The sequence below is a fragment of the Nipponia nippon genome, unplaced genomic scaffold (genome assembly GCF_047370975.1).
Source record: "Nipponia nippon isolate SJK-2023a ecotype South Korea unplaced genomic scaffold, ASM4737097v1 scaffold_2, whole genome shotgun sequence".
Lineage (NCBI taxonomy): Eukaryota > Metazoa > Chordata > Aves > Pelecaniformes > Threskiornithidae > Nipponia > Nipponia nippon.
The window spans coordinates 68,388,041-68,407,291 of NW_028262336.1; the positions used below are offsets into that span (position 1 = coordinate 68,388,041).

Sequence of the window (19,251 nt, forward strand, 5' to 3'; positions counted from 1 at the left end):
TTTTCAATCAACTCTAAGAAAACCTTAATAATAGTATGACAAAAGATACTTACCAGAGAAAGCAGCAACTTCCAGTATGTGTATGTTAATTTAAAAATAAAAATAAATCACATTTAAGTAAAGAAAAGATGTATCACCCTATCTATAAATTGCTGACAACTATCACCCATGTATACATAAGACTGGTAATTCCACGTAATAAATTTTAGGAGGCATAACCATTAAGGCACCAGTTCAGGAAAGCAGTTTTATTCAACCAGAGAAGGTAAGCACAAGCTTAAAATACCACTGTCCATCAGGAAACAGATTTTAAGTGTGTGCTGAGATGCTTTTCTGAATCAGGACAACATGGCAGAAAAGTTTATTTAAAAATTTCAATCCGGAGGGCAATTGTACAGGTAGCGTGGAAGATCTTCCACAGTGTTCTTTCCATAAAAAATATTTTGAAGAGGCAAACTATCAGCTGCAGCAAATGAGAAATTAAACCTGCAGAAGAGATTTAAACAGCCCCACGCTGCAAGACAGACTGAGCTAAGAGTGTACAACTTCAATGACTACCTAGGATAAGGACTTCTAAAAACAAACAAACAAAAAGAAAGAACCCCAACATTCAGTCAGAATCAAATTCTCAATCAATGCTGCCTCTGAAATGGTGACACTAGCTTCAAAAAATCCCAGCAGAGCTAAAGAGAACTCACTTCTACTGATGCTTAGGCTACTTCCACATGGTACAAAGAACTCTAAGAGACTTTTTGCAAGCATATGGGTAAAAGTGTTAAAATAAGTGTCATCACTTTCAGACTAAGCTTAGGTCTACTAAATTTAATGCACTGCTCGTTTTTATTATCCTTACTGTAGCAACTGTAAACATTAATCTCTAATCATCTGATCACTGGTAATTGTTTGGATTTCTTTTGGAGGTATAAATAAAGGGCACAGACATTTAACTACACCAGCCCCCCTCCTCCCCCCCAAAAAAAACCCCAAAAAACCAAACAAAGACAAATACATACTTTTACCTTGTATGACACTCCTTTCTATCACACCACCCACTCTGCCTTGGGAAATCCCACCTCAAATGCACAAGCAGACTTAATACCAACAAATAGTTTGCCTGTATGTTAGTGAGGAGAGCTTGGGGCAGAAAGGAGCTTAGATCGCGCTGCTCTCTTTTAGAAGGTTACTTCTATTTTCTATGAAGAAATTGCCTGGGCAAAATCCTGAAGCCATGATGTTCAGGCACATACAACTTTCCAGGGACTACTATAGAACAAATAGTAAAATGAGAACAGGGAAAGTGTCTTTTCCTCTTCAGATACAGTTTGAAATATATAGGTATGCATAACCATAAAAAACAGTAATAACCAGGATAGTATACCTGCAAGTATACTCTACCATTAATGTTATATTATTTAGCATATTAAAGACTTCCCACCTTGCATAATATAAAATTTCAAGGAATAAAACACTAGTCTCATGCATGGCACACTTTAAATAAACTCTAAAAGAAGCAACAAATCATTGTGCTAACCATGACTGTCCAAAAAGCTCGCACACATAGTAGTGAATACTGAAGAACCTCCCGTTGTTCTAAACTAATACATTCTGTACTACTTTTGTAGCAAGTTCCTTTAATAGCATCTGTTGTATATATCAAACAAATGGAATATATGGACAGAGATACCAAAAAAGTATGAGAAAGACATAAAATGGTTCATTTACAATGCTGCAAATGTAAAAGTTACCGGGAACAACTTAATAAAGCATCCGACCTTTCCAAGTTTAATTTCACTCTTTAGGCAAGTACAGACATGACATACATTTAAAAATGGACATTCTTTTACCACTTTTCACAAATCAAGGTACAGTGCAGGTACTCCCCCCACCCCAAAAAAGAATATCAATTATATTATTGTTACGTTAGATGATGTTTTCGCCATTTCTTCAGGGGAGTGACTCTTTATTACTTCTTTGATGAACTGTTCAAGTGCAGTGAAATAACCCTGGCACTGCCAAGTGTCATTATGAGTTCCATCAGGAAATATCGCCAATCTCTTAGTCCGAGCTGGGGATAATTCATAAAGTTGCTTCATCATAACTGGTGGAATTAACTGGTCAGACAACCCAGAGATGAAGAGAGAAGGCATTCTGCACTGAGAGATTTTTCTGTAGGACAGAAATTTATTTTTGTAGCACCATAAAGGAAGATACCTCATTGGAAAGAAAGAAAACAAAGTGCTGGCCATGTATGGGATGCTAAGAAAGGTGTTCTCCACCACGATGGCAGAAATCCTATGGGAATTTTCAGAAGCTAAGTGAATAGCTACTGCTCCCCCCAAGGAACGGCCAAAAAGAAAAATTTTTGTTTTATCAAGATCAGACCGTGTCATCACATAGTCTAACACAGCCTCAGAATCTAAGTACAAACCTTCTTCACTTGCTTCTCCTTCACTTTTTCCATACCCTCTATAATCGACAAGAATTAAGTTTACTTTCAGGTTTACCAGCATTAACAAAGCATTTGGCAACCTGTGGCCAATGTTGCCTGCGTTCCCATGAAAGTAAATGATGGTTGGAGAATACGCTGCATTGTCCCCTGTGTATCTCAGCAGAATAAGATTGAGAAGAACTCCATCTTTGGTTTTGATGAAGATATTTTCATGTGGTATACCAGTAGGCATAGGAACATAAAGGCGTGATGAAGAGGGCTGTTCAGGAAAGTAAAGCAGCACATCCTGGAATTTATATAATATACCCGCTATTGATACAAATATTAATATAAGTAGTATAATGCCTCCGTACAAGTGAAAAGTTACTATCAAGGGTAAAAGACAAATACGGCAGAGACTCCAAGACCAGGAAGCCAAAGCTAGTAGCCATCTCTTAACAAAGGTCCAAAGCATCCATGACTTTTCCATTGTAGAAGTCAGTGATCTTTTACTCCAAGTGAATCCTGTAAAAAAAAAAAAAACAAACCCAGACATATGTATAAATACAGGGGAAAGAAAAAGGAAGTGATTTAAGCATTCATACTTGCAGAAGATTAATGGCAAGTCAATACATTAAAGCATAAACATCAAACTTGGTGGCAAACTGCCTTTGAATTTTTGGAAACCATTCAACTCTGTAAAACAAGCAGAAAAGCAATCATAAGGAAAAGGCTTCAGAACTCTTAAAAATCCCGTTTACATTATTTCAGCAGGCAAGGTCCATCAGTAGCACTGGAAAACCGGTTGACTGGGACCATAATAAGCTGTGCTTTCCCTCAGTCTTCCCTACCTACCAACAGAACAACCATACAGACCAGTTAGTCAAAGCTTCTCACATAAGTAATTCTAGAATCCAGAGAACGCAAACAAAAATAGCCCTTATTTCTAAGTTGCTACTGATTGAGGCCAAGAAGAGCATTCAGTAAGCCTGTGCACTTCACTCTGCAACCAGTGGAGGCTCACAATGCATACCGGATCTGCTATAGTTTAGTGCCTGTCTTTCAGAATCCTGATCAACTGTGATTACAGAGCAACACGTGAACTAGTCAGAAGAAAGAGACTCCTCTATAGTAAGACACCACATTGTAGTTGCATTTAGGACAGCTGTTTTGCTATATTTGGATTCGTTCTGACTTATAATGATCGTTTTCCACTATCAGATCAGTAATCTATATTCAATCTTTAGCTGAATGAAAGATTGTATCATCATACAAGATGACTGAAAAGTCAGCTAACTACATTGTTCTCTGATCAATGAAAAGCACAACTGCTGAAAAGTCCAAACACGAAAACAGACTCATGACAAAAAAATACACACAGAATAAAACGAGGAGAGTGATGTTAATGATAATGGATTAAATCTTCTTTCCAGCTATAAGAGATAGTTATGTCTCACAGCATACACAGAATCTCTCACATTATTCACTGCTGGGTTCAAGTGTGTGGTGCGTTGACCCTGGCTGGATGCCAGGTAACCACCAAAGCCGCTCTATCACTCCCCTCCTCAGCTGGACAGGGGAGAGAAAATATAATGAAAGGCTCATGGGTTGAGATAAGGACAGGGAGAGATCACTCACCAATTACTGTCACAGGCAAAACAGACTGAACTTGGGGAAATTAGTTTAATTTATTACCAATCAAATCAGAGTAAGGTAATGAGAAAATAAAAACTAAATCTTAAAACACTTCCCACCACCCCTCCCTTCTTCCCGGGCTTAACCTTACTCCCGATTTTCTCTACCGATCCCCCAGCAGTGCAGGGGAATGGGGGTTGCGGTCAGTTCATCACACATTGTCTCTGCTGCTCCTTGCTCTTCCGGGGGAGGACTCCTCACACTCTTCCCCTGCTCCAGCATGGGGTCCCTCCCACAGGGGACAGTCCTCCATGAACTTCTCCAACACGAGTCCTTCCCATGGGCTGCAGTTCTTCACAAACTGCTCCAGCGTGGGTCCCTTCCACAGGGTGCAGTCCCTCAGGAACAGACCGCTCCAGTGTGGGTCCCCAGTGGGGTCACAAGTCCTGCCAGCAAAACTGCTCCAGCCTGGGTTTCTCTCTCTCCATGGGTCACAGGTCCTGCCAGGAGCCTGCTCCAGCATGGGCTTCCCACAGGGTCACAGCCTCCTTTGGGCACACACCTGCTCCAGTGCAGGGTCCTCTACAGGCTGCAGGTGGATCTCCGCTCCACCGTTAACCTCCATGGGCTGCAGGTGGACAGCCTGCCTCACCGTGGTCTTCACCACGGGCTGCAGGGGAATCTCTGCTCCAGCACCTGGAGCACCTCCTCCCCTCCTTCTTCACTGACCTTGGTGGCTGCAGGGTTGTTCCTCTCACGTATTCTCACTCTTCTCTTCTGCCTGCAGTTGCGTGCAGGTTTCCTGCCCCACCCCCCGCCCCTTAGATATGTTATCCCAGAGGCACTACCACCGTTGCTGATGGGTTCAGCTTTGGCCAGCGGCAGGTCCATCGGACCTAGGGGAAGCTTCTAGCAGCTTCTCACAGAAGCCGGCCCTGTAGCCCCCTCGCTATCAAAACCTTGCCACACAAACCGAGTACAAAGTGCAATATGGAAATAGGCAAAAACTGCCAAACCTACATAAGAACTACAGTAACCACTCAGCCGCCACTGAGTTGAATAACCATACCGCCTGGAAGTGACAACACAAGCTCGCTTGTTTAAGAACACTCTAAGTTACATAGCAGATAATAATTACAGTCTAGACACATTCAGAGTTATAACCTCCTAAAACAATGTAGTGCAGTAAGAAGCTGAATTAACTCCAAAGGAGTCTGACATGCAGGGACGCATCCAAGCATTCAACTAAGTCACAGGACCCCCACCAAAATAAGCTGTATGGCCTAATACTACTGGAGAGGACTGCAACTGCACCAGCCATCTTGGTATGATCAAGTGATAAAAGGTGACCTCTGCAGTCACAGCCTTTGCACTCCACAAATATGATAAGCACCCAATATGACCAGGAAAAACTGCCATCTCTAATTATTTTATGCAACAATTAGATACAAATGAGAAATAAAAATAAAACTGTTACATCTTAAGATTCACATATTAACCAAAGGCAACATGAAATTAAGCTTTTATATAGTGTATCTACTCCAAATATGTAAAACTGGTGAAATATAAAGTAGTCTAGACAGCAGTAATCCCAAATTTGTGCTCTTACATTATTTATGAGCTCATGTTCAACATCCACATCCAAGTATGCACAAATATTGTCTATATGAAAATTTAATTCTTGTGATCCATTTCTCTAGTAAAGAAGTCACAGTAATTAGGAGACATGTGAAGTAGATACTTTAATTTGTAAGAGAACTGCCTAATGAAGTTGACAAACTTTTCCTGCATTACATTTCAAGACTATAAGAACATTGATAATGACAGTAAAAACACTCTCCTTATCTATGCTGTTCAGAATTTTGCTGAATTTCTTACAGAATGAAAAAGACTCCAAAAATGCTTCCTCAACAAAACATTCACAAAAAAGTAAGAGACCCACCATTAAAACCAACTACTAAAACCCAAAGAAGTTATAAAAATCTTATTTAAGGTGATTAAGTTTTGCAGATGGCTATCCCATATACACTAAGGATTGCTATTTGAAGATTGATAATCACAGCTCATAGCCACGTTAGTTTCATTTGTGCACTACTTCTATTTTCATTTCAGTAGGATATTATCATGAAAACGCTATACTACTGAGATACTGCTGCTGTGTGATTACTGCTGATATATACAGGAGTATACTCCTGGAGCTGCAAAACCAATGCATCCTACAACTAGAACTCAACATATGGTGGTTAGCAGGAAGGGTAAACTACACAGCCACAAACTTTTCATACTCACCTCCATATTTAAGTAAAGCTGACTACTCTGCACTAATGAACAACTATACGACTATTAAAGTTTTCTTCCCAGCTATGTGAAAATTCACTAGTTCTGTCCATTTCCAGGCTTGAATCAGACCATGTCTCTTACTTCACATCTTACAGCAAGATTTGTTAGCTAGAGAACCAAGATACAAGTTTCTCCTAGGTTCTTCCACACCTCCTTCCAATACCAATTGAAAGATTGCTAGAAAGGAAAATGATGGTTTCTCAAACAAGCACACAGGACTAGAAAAGACTCTAAACCAAGTCAATACAAGCTCATTCTCAACAAAGCTACAAACCATGCTTTCTATGGAGCCCAAAGGAGCAGGCCTTCCAAACATTATTTTGTTTGACCTGAACAGTAGAAGATGATACAAGCAGAACCAAATTTCCACTTAAAGGACATAAACAAAAAGGGTAAGCTAATATAGTAATTTTCAGTGAGTGATAAGGTGTTCCTCAACACTTTTTGAAGTGTATGAGGATTTGAGAGTGCTCAACATGCTGCAAGACCACACACACACACAAAATCTCTTCTTGGTCTTCATTTCCCATTACTGTTGTGCTGGATGGAAACAGTTTACAATATAACATCTTATGACGCAAAACCTCTATGTTGAATTATGAGGAGCACGTATTGCGATTTTCCTGTATCTCTAAATTTTGTGACTAATAGGATGCCAAAATAATTAGGAAAAGGCGGGGGGGGGGGGGGGCAGGGAGGGGATAGGGAAGGAAAGGGAGAATATATTTAGACTTTGACATCTGAGCTGGTCAACCTGAGAAACAGAGCAGACCCACCACCTGGACAAGCCTGTTTCTCTTTCTAGACAAAACTACTTCTGTTCCTAGACTACAAGAAGCAGTTACAGACTTGCTCCATAACTGCCTAATGTCCCAGTTGAGGCATGAAGTGTGCACCCCCTTACATCTTCTAAAAGGGAACTTTTAAATCAATTTCTGTCATCTGCAAATATGACTGGTTAATTTTTTGTTTAATGGCTGACTGTTTAACAGGATTATTTCAGTTATATTGCCTTCCACTGTTAGAAATATCACAGCTCTACAGAGAGATGGCATGTAACATCATCCATGTGTTACAGATGGAGACACTGGAACCAAGGGAAGTCAGCAAGTTGGCCAGTGGCAGGCTAGTGGAAGTTCTGTTTCAGCCAGGGAAATAAGGCTTCTTGACAGATTTCCTCTTCAAATCTCATAGATTAAACATTAACCCCTTGGAAATCAGTCCTGCTTTACTAAAAAAAAAAAATTGTTTTTCTGAAGGAACACTATATTGCAGAACTATATTTCAAGTAATTGTCGTAACTTTGCCAGTTTCAAGGCTTTCCTATAACAAGTAGTCACATCCCGTTTTACAGCATACACAGTAACAGTATTTTATAACTGCTGATTATTTAAACTAAGTTAGAGGCTATGAAAACAAGCATAAGGGAGAATTTGGTTTTTTTAGGTGTGCCACAAAAGTCAATGTCTGTGACAAATATACAGTCATCAAGAGCAGAACCATATAGCTTTATCTGGTAGATGTTATCCTAGGTAACTCTTATATTAATGGAAATTCCTAAATAAGCCATTCTTGTTCTTAGCTACTCCTTACTATTAGAAACTATTTCCTAGTACTTAACAGGAAGGAAGACTTAGTAACTTAAATTCTTTACTTCTAGTTCAATGTTTATTAACCTCCAAACATGTAACCTACCTTCAATTTCTCCAAACTATATAAACTCAGTTCCTCTGCATTCTCCTCACAGATGAGGTTTCTTAGTCACAAATATGATCAGAGGTCTTCCCTCTAGCATCTACCTACTTCACATTTCCTCCTGTCCCTCTGATAATGCTGCATGAGAAAGGCTAGCCTTCGTGAATGCTGGTGGTTCCTACAAGTGTTTTTTTAATGATGCTTGTAAACTTAAGAGACAAGTAGAAGACAATATTGAAATACAAAGTTCTGTCATGGAAACCATTAACACAGAAGAACAGCAATGCGGCCCAACTCAAAATTAAGACCTAATGAAAGTAAGATGTTGCCAGACTGCTTCTGTGCCTTTGCCTTAAAGGCCATTAGATACCAGTTCGGTTTACACAGCCACAGAACTGTATTGCCTCTCAAAACAGAAATGAAATTTGGAAGTGATGAGTTTCAATTTTATGTCACTGGGATATACACATATGTAGATACGCACACACACATCTGTATCTATACATTTCCACTGCTGAATCCACAGCCCAGGGACTATTGCAGACCTCTTGTGTTCTTTCAGATGAGCTACAAATCTCATAATTAAGTAACTACTGAAAATATAAATCACTCATAATAATAAAAATTCTGAGGAAAAAAAAAGTCTCCATGATCAAGCCATTTTAATAATATTCTGCTGTGCCCTAATGTTATTCTTCAATGATAAATGTCATTATCAACTGAAGATCTTAAAAACTCAAGTGCATACTTAAAGTGCTCGGGAACAATTTTTCATTCATTTTGAATGGCAGTTGAAATTACTCTTGTATTTGCCACAAATTCTGTTGTATTTTTGGTCTTTGTCTACATTTTTAATATTAAAAAGTGTTACTCTCATACACTAATCACATTATAAAACATTTACCTTTGGATGTGATGATTTCCCAGGCTTCATCTCTGCCTGAAAGACAATTCCATTTATGAACTTTGAGTAAAATTGCTTTTGAATTACACACATAATTACTGTTTGTCTTCAGTTACTTGAAAGAAAATTAAGAAGTGCTAACAGCCAATACCCCTAGCAGTTACATCTGCTTTACTGATGAAACCATGCATACCATGTTGATGCCCCTCCTATCAAGCTTAGCTCATCTGAAACATCTGATAAACTTGAAAACAACATCTTGTAATGAAGTTCAAGAATCACATCAAAACATCCCAGACTATACATACAAGACACAATATAAATCACACATAGTGCATAACAACAAAGTTGTTTTAGATTTACATTGGCTCCATAAAGATACTTTCAGTATATGAGCAACCTTAAAGTCAGTGCTAACAGCCGTATTCAGGTGTTCAAGGGCTCCTTTCTCATTAAAGAGCTTAAAAAAAAAAGTTATTTGTAACACTCACTGCAGTCCTTCCAATTTCAGTTTCAAAACAAACAAACAAAATGAGGTATTTCTTAAAAACACAGAGAAATATTTGAATACACCTGTTTCTTTCTACTGCACTTTCTTCCCCTACACTCCACCTCCCCCAGACACAGACAAAATTTACACAAGCTTTATATTTACACATACTTATTCAGAAAACTTCTGTAAGTAGAAATATTAAGTCCTCAACTGTAAAAAAAATAGTTTCAGGAGAGGAACTAATCTGGAAGAAAGCCTACAAGTTTAGTAAGGACAGGAAAAATACTCTTAGTACTAAAATCTTAGAGACTAATTTAAAAAAAAAAAAAAAAAAACAAACCGGTTACAACAGCAAAGCAGCTACCCCTAAACAAGGAAAAAGCAGAGTAGGAACAACTAAGTGTCAGACATTTAAAGGCTCTTGCTTTTAACATCAGTGAGCCACTTCTACCTATTTCAAACAGCAAACTTCCACAGCTCTGCATCAAGTAGTACATATTAATAATTGAAAGGGTCTTCCCCTTAACTCTTATTATATTTCCCCTCCCAACTGACAAATCTTAATGAACCTTACAAGCGTGTCTTGAATTACAACAGTACTGTGTAAAAAAAAAAAAACAACCCCAAAACAGCAACAAACCAAGGACAGTTATCATATTAGCTTTCTAGTGAGCATGGGCTCCTAAAACATATTACTTTCCAAGCATGTTTAATTATTTCCATTTTTACCTGAAAGAAACATCCTGCTCAGCCTTTTCAATATATTCACTTCGCACATTAAGCATCATTAAAGTTATCATCATCTGCCCGATCTCCTACAAGCATCCCCATTTGCAGGAATTGTTCCACATGGCAGCGGAGACAAACGAAACACTAGAGCAGGATCTTGCTGCGAAGATGCACAGGCTCTCCCAGGGCTTCGCAGGAAGGCACCTGGACGAACTTTTAACGGCGCTGTCAATGCAGCAGTTCCTCGGGAGAGACGTCCCGAGGGGCAGGCGCAGGACCCGCACACGCCCAGGGACAGCACCCCGCCTGCCAGCCACCCCCGCCCGGGGAAGAGCCGCCTTTAGTCACGGCGAGACCCCAAACACCAAATCAGAACCGCACCTGCCTGCCGGCCGCCCCCCCGCCGCCGGCCCGGCCCGGCCCGGCCCAGCCCAGCCCGGCCCGCTCCCACGGGCGCGACCCGGCTCCCGCCCGCCCCGTCCCGGCCTTGCAGGGACGGGACCAGCCCACCACCTACCCCAACCGCCACCCCCTCCCCGCGGGGCGGGCCCGGCCCGAGGCGAGGCGAGACCCACCCGCCGCATCCTCCCGCGGGGCCGCGGCGGCCGCCGCCAGCGGTGCTCAGGCCAGCCCGGACCCCGACGCGCAACTCCAACCACCGCTCCTGCCGAGGCAGGAGGTCACGCCCGACGCAGCTTCCGCTTCCGGGTCAGGGTCCGTCCGCTCATCCTTTTTCTCCCCGCGCCGGGTCCTACCGCGCCAGGCCCCGCCAGCCCTTCCCCGCCGCCGCGGGAACTGCGCAAGCGCGGCCGCCGCCGCAGCCACGGTGGTAGTCGGGGCCTCCCCGCCCGGCCGGAACCGCTGCGCCCGGGGGAGGAGCGCGTGCCGTGGCGTCAACGGGGCGCCCCTCCCTTTCCGGGGCGGAGGGCGGCCGCCGTGACCCAGGCCCCGCGGGTACCCCCCGGCTCCGCGTAAGTCTCTTCAGTGGGCGGTCGTTCCGCCGCCGTCCCCTCCGTCCCCTCCGTCCCCTCCGTCCCCGTCTTCCTGCTGGCCCGCTCCGGGGAGGGGGCGGCCGGTGCCGGGCGGAAGGTGCCCCCTGGGTGGTGTCCGTTCCCCCCCGCCCCGCGTCCATGGCAACGCCGTAGCGGTGTGGAGCGGGGGGGCGGGTGTGGAGCCTGCCCGCGGGAGGAGCCCGGGCTGCGGCCTCCCCACGCCGCTGCGCCCCCACTCAGAGCGGCGGCAGCCCCGCAGGACCCCGCTCCCTCAGCGCCGCCGCGCAGCCCCCAGGGCGGGCCGGGCGGGTCCCCTCGGCCGCCGGTCGGCAGGAGGCGGGGGAGGAGCGGGCCGAGGGCGGGGTGGTGTCAGGGCTGTGCTCCGGGGCGGGGGGTGGTGGAGGGAAGCGGGCTCCGAGCAGGGAAAGCTCTCGGCCACGCAGCAGCGGGAGGGGGGCGCGGTGCCTTCTCCTGGCTGCTGGACCTCTCGCCTGGGTGGTGCTGGTGGAGCAGTGTCGCAGCCTGGCTGCTGAGGTCCACCCGTAACTGGTGCAAGCACCTGACCCTTAGGTAACAGTTAAATCCTAATTAGAAATATTTTTTTTGCGACAGAATAACATGCTGGCATTTCCTTTCTCTACAAAGACATCCTTTTTTTTTTTTTTTTTTTTTTTGTTCTTAGTGAAAAACGGACTCTGATGGCTTCTGCACCTGCTTCGCAGCCGCCTTCTAGAAAAACAGTGGCCTCTCATGTCCCTTTTGCAGATCTGTGTTCTACTCTGGAGCGAATACAGAGGTGTAAATCTCGTCCAGAGAAAACCAAGTATTTCAAGGATTTCCTGGATTCCTGGAGAAGATTCCACGATGCTCTTCATCAAAAAGAGAAGGATGTCACAGATTCTTTTTATCCAGCTATGCGGCTTATTCTTCCACAGTTGGAAAGAGAAAGGATGGCATATGGAATTAAAGAAACTATGCTTGCGAAGCTGTATATTGAACTGCTTAATTTACCAAAAGATGGAAAAGATGCTGCAAAGCTTTTGAATTACAGAACACCTGCTGGCTCACGTGGAGATGCTGGAGATTTTGCAATGATTGCATACTTTGTGTTAAAACCGAGGAGCCCAAAACAAGGCAGACTGACAATAGAACAAGTCAATGAACACCTAGATGCTATAGCTAATAATAATGCTGCTAAAAACAAGGGTCTGTTAAAGAAAAGTCTTCTTCAGTTAATTACCCAGAGCACAGCACTGGAACAAAAATGGCTCATTCGGATGATTATAAAGGATCTAAAGCTTGGTGTTAGTCAGCAAACTATATTTTCCATTTTTCATCCTGATGCTGTTGAATTACACAACGTCACAACTGATTTGGAAAAAGTTTGCAGACAACTGCATGATCCCACTGTCTCACTTAGTGATGTTTCTATCATGTTGTTTTCTGCCTTTAAACCAATGCTTGCTGCTATTGCTGATGTCCAGCAAATTGAGAAACAAATGAATAACCAGATATTCTACATAGAAACTAAGCTGGATGGTGAACGTATGCAGATGCACAAAGATGGAGATGTCTATAAATATTTTTCCCGAAATGGGTTTGACTATACACAGCAGTTCGGTGCTTCCCCCCTTGATGGTTCATTAACGCCATTTATTCATAATGTATTTAAGAGCAATATACAAAATTGCATTCTTGATGGTGAAATGATGGCTTACAATCCCGAGGCGCAAACCTTTATGCAAAAAGGAAACAAATTTGACATTAAAAGAATGGTGGAGGACTCTGACCTGCAGACATGCTTCTGTGTGTTTGATGTGTTGATGGTCAACAATCAGAAGTTGGGTCATGAAGTACTAAGCAAAAGATACGAAATCTTAAGTAGCGTATTTACCCCAGTAACGGGCAGGATACATGTTGTACGTAAAAAAAATGCCAGAACGAGAAAAGAAGTAATCGATGCTTTAAATGAAGCAATAGATAACAGAGAGGAAGGGATTATGGTGAAAGATCCCATGTCCACCTACAAGCCTGACAAACGTGGGGAAGGCTGGTTAAAAATCAAGCCAGAATACGTCAATGGGCTGATGGATGAACTGGACCTTTTAATTGTTGGTGGTTACTGGGGAAAGGGCTCACGTGGTGGAATGATGTCTCATTTTCTGTGCGCTATTGCAGAGACGCCCCCTCCAAATGAAAAACCTACAGTTTTCCACTCTATTTGTCGTGTTGGCTCTGGCTATACTATGAAGGAATTGTATGACTTAGGCTTGAAACTGGCTAAACACTGGAAGCCCTACCATAGGAAGGACCCTCCCTGTAACATTTTGTGTGGAACTGAAAAACCTGAAATGTACATTGAACCTTGCAACTCTGTCATAGTTCAGATCAAGGCAGCCGAGATTGTTGACAGTGATATGTACAAAACTGACTGTACTTTGAGATTCCCTCGAATTGAGAAGATAAGAGAGGACAAAGAATGGTACGAGTGCATGACTTCAGACATGTTAGAAGATCTCAGAAGCAAAGCAGAAGGGAAGCTGGCATCTAAGCACCTTCATATAGATGAGTATGATGAGCCACAAGAGAAAAAAAGGAAAACTGTATCAAAGGTGAAGAAGATAATTGGAATAGCTGAGCAATTTAAAGCTCCTGATCTTTCTAATGTAAGCAAGGTTTCAAATATATTTGAAGATGTTGAGTTTTGTGTTATGACAGGAATGGGAAAATACTCAAAGTCTGAACTGGAAAGCAGAATAGCTGAATGTGGTGGCAGCGTGGTGCAGAACCCAGGGCCGGAGACTTACTGTGTCATTGTAGGAGCTGAGAATGTCAGAGTGAAAAACATCATTGCTTCCAACAAATACGATGTGGTGAGGGCAGAGTGGCTCCTTCAGTGTTTTCAAACCAAAATGCTGGTGCCTTGGCAGCCAGCCTTTATGATTCACATGTCTCCAGACACAAAAGAACATTTTGCTCGTGAGTATGATTGCTATGGAGACAGCTACACAGCAGACACAGATGTTGCACAACTCAAGGAAGTGTTCTCAAGAATAAAAGACGATGAGGTGGTGCCTTTGGACGTGATTGCAGAGTTAGAAGAACGTTATTCATGGAACACTTGTCAGCTCAGTATATTCAGAGGAAACACTATTTATGTGGACTGTTACGCTGTTGTTAATGAGCCCAGAACGAAAATCCATGGAACAACACTATCAATTAGAGCTTTGGAGCTCCGCTTTTATGGTGCAAAAGTAGTCTCTCACCTTGAAGAGGGCATCTCCCATGTTGTTATAGGAGAAGATCATTCCCGGGTAAAAGAGATTAAAACACTCAGGAGAACATTTGGGAAAAAATTTAAAATTTTATCTGAGCTGTGGGTAACAGAGTCAGTGGAGGAAGGAGTCCCAAAGAATGAAAATCAGTACTTAATTTAAAATAGTTTTTAAGTTTGGAGCGAAAGCATTCTTGTTGGCATGATTGGACTTGGATATTAGGAGGTTGCCTTAAATTTTTAGTGTGTTTTCATGTCTGTTTAAAGCTGGCTCTGGCTAAAGAATAACACAGTATTGCTGAAATTAGAGGAAGGCTTTTAATTATACTGTTGCGGAAGCAAGAGCATGCTAAGCTATGTTGGAGGAGGAAAAAAACCACCAGCAGATAAATAATGTAAGCCTTTTACTTCACAGACAGGTCTCAGGAGAGATCTAATATTTTACATAAGAGAATTCCTAGCTATTAATAGTGCTTGCCTCCATTGTTTAAAATGGAGACAATAATTTACTATTTTATGGACATTGTACTATTTAATGTATTGTTTATTTTTAAATTTACAATCACATTCATGTTTTTGTAGAATTGTTTTGTGTATATTCCATATGCTACAGAATTCAGTAATTTATAAACCTTGTCTGTACTATTTTAATTTGTTTCCATTGTTTTTAGCAGAACCCCACACAGCCTCAGTAGCACTCTGGTTTTAGGATATTGCATTGATCCCATGTTTCTTTGTATAAATAACCATGGTAAAACAGAACCTAAACTTCTGATTGAGGTGCTAATAAATTAATAATGACCTATATATCTGTAAAATGCAGATCAGTTACTTAAAAACTGTCATGGCCTCCTGTGCTCATTACAGTTAAACTGTGAAGCATGACAGAGCTAGGCTTTTGCACTTAACTATCGGTATTATCTTTCAAAAAATGTCTCATAAGCTATTTCAGTAGTGTAAAATTAATTTCCAGATATCCAGTTCAATGTTTCGTTTTTGGTTTTTTTAATTACTAAATAAAAAATATTTTTAAAGTCTGCCTGGTATATTTTTTTTTAGTGAGAGATAACTCTTTTGAAAAACACTTAGTCTCTGATTTTAATCTGTTAGATAATTTATGCATTAACTCTGAGGGGAGAAAGGTTCAGGCCTCAGTTCTTGTTATGTCAATAGTGGTATCAAACAGAAGCACTGTTGGGCTGATCGCACAGAACCAGTTTTTGTCGGACCTGTTTTTTCAGTGCTTTTGGTGGTTGTGTTCATATAAAAAATTACTGTAAAAAGAATTGGGAAATGTTATATGAAAGGCTAATTAGAAGGAAGTTTATCCTTACCCTTTATAGTTAGTGTAAGCATTAGGAGCTCCCTTAATTGAAATACACTAAACAGGTAATCAGTAATAACCACTTTTCTTAAGCCACCATACAAATTGTTAAAAAGCAGAATATTTTTTTGTACACATAAAATAGTATATACTGAAAGACAATGCATTATTTTTCCTCTAATAATTCAAGTAGAAAATTAGTATATGTGAAATTCAATTTTAACTTATTGGGCTTCTTCTGTGTAATGTCATATATTCTAATTTACAAAATGAAAATTAAAAGAACGTTTGTCTTCATACCCACACAGATTTCTCTTAAATGGGTTTTGGTAAAATATACATTTTAGGTCATCCTGGTTAGGAAAGTTACAAGGAAAAAAAAGGCAAATATGAATTACAGTTCACTCTTGAGATTTTGTCAAATATCTCACTTTGAGATGTAAATGTTATTTACAGAGGTGTACTTAAAAAGTATTAATTCCATGTTGTCTTTTTGTTTTCTCAAAGCTGTGCAAGGCTAGGGAATCTAGAACTAGTAGCTTACCAGCAAAACTGTTATTCTTTTTACTGACTCCTCAGTACACAGTGTACTGAGGGTTTATATTTATTTAAACTGAAGGTTTACTTTTTCACAAATGAAAAAAAAAAAAAACCCTGCAGATACAATATGCTGTTTTAGCTTGTTTTATTTTGTATGTTGTCTCAGTTCTAGTTAGACCTAGAAATTCATTGTTAATCATGCATATTTGTATGATAATTAGCATACTGGGTAATGTCAGGCAATTTAGATGGTGTGTATTTCTTCTTTTGGTTACTGTTCCACAAATTTCCTTTTACTTGAAAATGTTGAATAAGAAATCCTGTACTTCATATGTCAATGTAAAAGGGGAATCTTGCTACTACACTGTAAAAATACAGGCATTGCAGGTCAGGTTTTGTTTTGAGATGTTTCTTTTACATGGTGACTTAGGTGGATGGACTGCATGGATCTGTGGATGAACCTGGACTCAGCTGTTATTAAAGTATGCATCTAGAATACAGGCCAGGGGACAGGGGAATCCGCAGATCCTCTAAGCAAAGGCATTCTCATGAAAGAACAGTAGTGACAGCAAAGTAGGAGAAGTAGGGAAGAAGTTTGTGAATCGGCTTAGTTTTAAGGAAATTTTGATTTGTACTGAAGGAGCAGATGAAAGCTGGAAATGATTCAAAAAGTAAGAATATGTTGTCCAGACACAAAAGTTTTTCTTAAAAAGTCAAATATAATTAAGGAGGTATGCAGAGAATTTCATGCATGATGTCTAAAGACAAAATTTGTACGTAGCAGCAAGAGCTGATGGGGATCAACAGAGTGTTTGTGTACCCAAAAAATGTCTTTATCTATTTTGTTTTGTCTAATAAAAAAACATGTTTTGACATACAAAACTAGCCTTATTATTAGGTAATCATCATCCATTAAAAACAGTGCTCAAGAAAGAGGAAAAGCAGGAGTCAAAATGCTGAAGCATTAACCTGATGTTTGAATTTCCAGAGGATCCCCTCTGGTTACAAAACATCAGCCTATTTTATTTTTTACTGCAATAAGTACTCCCATTTTCTTAATTACATTTAGGTGTTTGAAAATAGAGGTTTTGTAGGTGAAGATTTCTTAGCTTATCTACATTTTGTGTAAAGCTGATTTTTTTGTAATTTTTTTTTTAAATAGGCACTTGGCTTGAGAGCAAGCCTTCCAATTTGCATTGTATTATAAAGTTTTAAATTTATTTTAAGACGATGTTCCTGAAGAAGTGGAGAAAGAAAGAAGAGAAAAAGGGACTGTAGACCTTGCAGTGTGGGACAAGTAGAGACAAGTCTGGTCTTGTTCCTATTCACTGGCTTGTAACTGACACTTTCCAAAAGTGCTGTCAGTGACGGAGAAAGAAGAAAGCAACTTTCAGGACCTGCTGTAGCAGAACATCAGGGAGGTACCCATCCTTTTGCAACTGTGTGTTGGTGAACAATGGTCTGATTTCTTGGCTAGTTACAAAGACAGTTCTGCACAGACAATAAAGTTCACAGTCCCTGGGAGAAGGTTCCACTGTACACTTTGTTTATTAAACAATTTAATGAAATAGGCTCACATCTAACTTTTTTCTATTCTGAAGGGCGGATGTTCACTCAAACTTGTGTGGTGCAATTTTGCAATTAAAAGCCTGCGGGCAGCTTGCACACAGTATCACAAATCTTGCCAGGGAGCAATATTTTTTTATTTCTTCCTAGGATTTCCCTGGCTTGTCAGTGGAAACAGTGTGTATTGACCATACAGAGCTGGTGAAATCTCAGATGTGCACATACATTAGAATATACACCTCAGTTTCACATCTAATGATGTAAAATGAAAGACTGTGGCTTGCTAATATTGTAAACATTTATGCCAGGTATAAAGCAAGTGCCAAGCACTGTTATTGCTCTTTTATATCCTTTTCATATGCAGAGGGATGAAAATATGGCTGTTGCAAGGCAATAGAGGATGGCTCCCATCTCACATGTGTTGCCTCCGCTGTTGTTATATGAGAATATAAGAAGCCAAAATCATAACTAGTTGACATTCAGAAGGCATTGGAATATGGTATTGGCGAGGGCTATTTATTCCTTGGGTAACTTACTGAATTCTTCTAATTCCACTTGGAATGCGCCTGGCTGGGTAAGCAAACCACTAGTACATGACTAAGCTGAAAACTAAACATATGAAGAAAAATTATTCACTGGGGTGGGGAGGTGTAGGGTTGCTTTCTAGAAAGTGAGTAGTTTGTGCACCAGTGGGAGAGCAGGAAAGCCTTGACTAGTTGTTAGGTGTTTGCACATCAGCACAACTTGAATTGCCTTCTTGCTCTATTTCACTTTTCCTCTGCTTGTGCCTGTACACTGAAAATAACTAATTGACATTCTTGCTATTTTAAGGGGTTTAAAAAGATCTTAGTCTTGCATCTGCAGACAGGATTTAAAATACAGTCTCTTGCAAAATATCATACTATTAACTGTTTAATTATCCTTTGAAGACCTGAAAGCTAATAACACTGAAGGTAACAGTGCGTATACAATAGATTGCAACCTGCAGACTGTGTGTTGAAGATGTATTATCCTAGCAATTTCATAGTTAAAATATTGTAAGTAGTAACACGGGGGAAGCTCAATTGCATGGATGAAAAAAAGCTGCCCTCTCTTTTTGCTACAACTTAGCTGTAGTATTATGGTAGCTTCGGGTCTCTTTATGCAACTCTACTTTATTGTAAGTGTAGTGAATATCAGAACCAAATTCCTCCATTTCCCTCCTGCTTTTAGGAAGATAAATTGCTGGAGAAAGAAAAGGCAGGAAGCTGTAGTGAGTCAACACAAGACACCATCTATTTTCATATACACTAGTCTTTACACATACTGCATGAAATGATCAGTAATGAGTT

General features: G+C 40.8%; 2 protein-coding genes across 7 annotated transcripts; one reads left to right on the plus strand and one right to left on the minus strand.

The window, feature by feature from the left end:
• Positions 1-1,759: 1,759 nt before the first annotated feature.
• On the minus strand, positions 1,760-11,036 carry ABHD13 (abhydrolase domain containing 13). Of its 5 annotated transcripts, none has more exons than XM_087757367.1 (4): positions 10,800-11,035; positions 10,225-10,428; positions 9,003-9,038; positions 1,760-2,953 (listed from the first exon to the last, which is right to left on the minus strand). In XM_087757367.1, the coding sequence occupies exons 2-4, from the start codon at positions 10,271-10,273 to the stop codon at positions 1,905-1,907; spliced, it is 1,134 nt and encodes a 377-aa protein (XP_087613493.1). In that variant the 5' UTR covers positions 10,274-10,428; positions 10,800-11,035; the 3' UTR covers positions 1,760-1,904. The 5 variants fall into 5 exon arrangements, with proteins under 5 accessions (XP_087613493.1, XP_087613492.1, XP_087613497.1 ...); XM_087757366.1 differs by having other exon boundaries at positions 10,225-10,437; XM_087757371.1 differs by lacking the exon at positions 10,225-10,428 and having other exon boundaries at positions 9,003-9,034; positions 10,800-11,036.
• A 26-nt stretch (positions 11,037-11,062) lies between these two features.
• Positions 11,063-15,528, plus strand: LIG4 (DNA ligase 4). 2 transcript variants are annotated; one of them, XM_087757364.1, is made up of 2 exons: positions 11,063-11,195; positions 11,899-15,528. In XM_087757364.1, the coding sequence occupies exon 2, from the start codon at positions 11,915-11,917 to the stop codon at positions 14,651-14,653; it is 2,739 nt and encodes a 912-aa protein (XP_087613490.1). In that variant the 5' UTR covers positions 11,063-11,195; positions 11,899-11,914; the 3' UTR covers positions 14,654-15,528. The 2 variants fall into 2 exon arrangements, with proteins under 2 accessions (XP_087613490.1, XP_087613491.1); XM_087757365.1 differs by lacking the exon at positions 11,063-11,195 and adding an exon at positions 11,649-11,786.
• The last annotated feature ends 3,723 nt before the right edge of the window (positions 15,529-19,251 follow it).